Source organism: Montipora capricornis, chromosome 7 (assembly GCF_036669925.1).
Source record: "Montipora capricornis isolate CH-2021 chromosome 7, ASM3666992v2, whole genome shotgun sequence".
Classification (NCBI taxonomy): domain Eukaryota; kingdom Metazoa; phylum Cnidaria; class Anthozoa; order Scleractinia; family Acroporidae; genus Montipora; species Montipora capricornis.
This window is the reverse complement of record NC_090889.1, coordinates 30,039,802-30,042,301: the sequence shown is the minus strand read 5'-3', so window position 1 is coordinate 30,042,301 and position 2,500 is coordinate 30,039,802. Positions and strand designations below refer to the sequence as shown.

At 42.8% G+C, this 2,500-nt stretch overlaps 1 protein-coding gene across 1 annotated transcript in view; it reads right to left on the bottom strand.

Moving 5' to 3' along the window:
• LOC138056851 (major facilitator superfamily domain-containing protein 4A-like) overlaps positions 1-2,500 on the bottom strand; it is a 19,941-nt gene that overhangs the window by 5,920 nt on the left and 11,521 nt on the right. The window contains exon 8 of the mRNA XM_068902770.1: positions 2,108-2,188. Coding sequence (XP_068758871.1) covers positions 2,108-2,188 — 81 coding nt within the window. The remainder of the gene's footprint in view (positions 1-2,107; positions 2,189-2,500) is intronic.

Below are 2,500 nucleotides of genomic sequence, written 5' to 3'. Positions count from 1 at the left end.
AAAAGAATGGAAATACACACTTATTGATTAATTTATTACTCCGGATAGGTGTTTTTATGATGTCATTGTTATTTCTCTCTTGGCTCATGTCTTCTTTTCCATGTTTATTTTGGTTACAGTTACGTCTGGTTCATTTCCTCTTAATAAACAAGGAGCACAACTTGATGAATTAAGATCGCTTACATGAGTCGATAGAACGTTACCAAGTTCTATCGACTCATGTAAGCGATCTTAATTCATCAAGTTGTGCTCCTTGTGACACTCGAATCACTCGAATGACGATTGCGAAAATGACGGCGATGATGATGAATGCCAGTTGGTCGCATCTCTGACTTTTCTAATCGACAAATGTTGGACGCTTATTGTTAAAAGTGAAAGCATTAAAAGCAAGGTGAACATACCATAACATCAATCCCGTGTACGCCAACATTTCACGCATGTGCACAACCATTTCACCTGGTTAGTTGACAGCCATGAACAGCTGTTTCGGCCTTGTCAGGCCTCACCAGCATGGCATAGCCAACTTAACAGCTGTCCATGGCTGCCAATTTACCAGACGAAATGGTTGTGCGCATGCGTAGTGATGTGTTGGCTACACCGGGTTGGTGTTATGGTGTGTTCACCTTGCTTTTAAGGGGGTGGCACTTAACTACAGAAAGACAATGGTTGCCAAGGGAGCTTTTTAGTCAAAGAGCCCTGCAAAAAGGTTGCATAGGTTCCATGCTACAGATTTTGTGTTAGAATGTTCTCATACTGTTGCGTTAAAATTTTGTGAAAAACACAGTTAACTCGCTGAGCTATTAGGCATTTTTTGTTTTGGTCACGTGATTTACCAAATGTAGTTGTGAGTCGAACCAGACTAAGAAATGTTGAAGAGAACACACTTGGCAAAAAAGGATAACTGTGGAGTTGAAGGAGCTCGAGAAATGATTATTTGAAGGGGTCCATAGCAACAAATTGGTAGTTAAGATCCACCCCCCCCCCCCCCCCCTTAATGCTTTCACATATTATTAACCACCGCAAAGTCCCACCGCTTACTCTGCATGCACTGTTAAACTAAACTCACAGTCTTCTCACCAGGCTACGCCCTTGCAGGATTCCCGCCAGAAAAATAGAAATGGCGCATTAAAAGCCATGCAAATACACCCACTTGGTAACTTGTTTGTCGTCCCTGGCGACGTTACGAAACAAAGACTTGTTACCAAGTTACAAACAAAAACTCGTTACCAAACCGAACTCAACGGGCGTCGTGTGGTGTTCAAAGTGTACGAGGGTCTTTTCCATCGTTTTATCGTTTTGTTTGGGACACTAACAGCCTCCTGACGTCGCTGGCAGGGCTTCGATTGCGCGGCTAGCGGATTGAAATGAAAAAAGAACCTTTGCCCTTGAATACTACGGTGGAATTGTAACCGTAGGAACATTTTATCCAGGAATATTTGACTCCATTTGGTGGGCTCCTCAGAATTCAGTGTTCAGCCTTGGTATTTTATCATGACCGTTGACAACCGAGGAACTGATAATGCCTCAATTCGCGTCGATTCTGGGAAAAATATATACAGGAAACGAGCGACCCACAATGGCAATAAGGTTAGGCAAAATTATCTTCTCAGGTCGTTTATCGTGATTCCCATACAAATCCATATATTTTTGTTGGCTTTCACTCACACAGAGCTTGGGGCGCCTGTGAGGACAACGTAGCAAGCAAGATGAAAAGCTATTTCACTGAAGAAAGACCGTGTTTTTCAGAGTGAATGGCGATCGAAATACACACGGCTTGCCTATGATGCCGACAAAAAAGATCACGACCTATAAGATCTGTCTCGAGGCAAACAAATCAAATGAATTTGCAATATTGTCGAAGTGCCACCCTTGCAAGAGTTCCAATTTGAACGTGCCTTGATGAAATGGATAGAGAAATCACGAAGGATGCTTTCCACCCTAGTTATGGAGCGCAAGTAACTATGTCACACTTAAGCTCTTGCAGGGCCCCTATTTTTCAGAAAAGGGGCCCTGGGACTCGCAAAGACAAAATCCTGGTGGGAACACTGAAGCTCTTTCTAAAGTACACAATTAATACGCTGACGAATAAAATAGCAACCCTGCTTACCAAATTTATCATCAACATTGTCGGAGGTTTCATATACACAGCCACTGGAATAGCAACAAATCTGCCAACGGACAACGAACCCTGGAGAGATGAAAATTAAATCAGTCCGAACACCCTAACAAGACTACGTGTATAGAAAATTATCATCACGAGTAAATGAAATAAATGACAGGCCTCATGGTCTAAGTGAAGGTATAATCCTCGCAATTATGAACGCATTTTTGCAATTGCGTAAAGAAGCCTGAAAAATACAGGACTTCAACGGGGTTTGAACCGGTGACCTGGCGATACCGGTGCGACGCTCTAACCAACTGAGCTATTAAGCCACTGACGTTGGGAGCTGGTCGTTTGTGGGTTCTATATCATTTCATCGTTGATTCATTCCTCACGGGA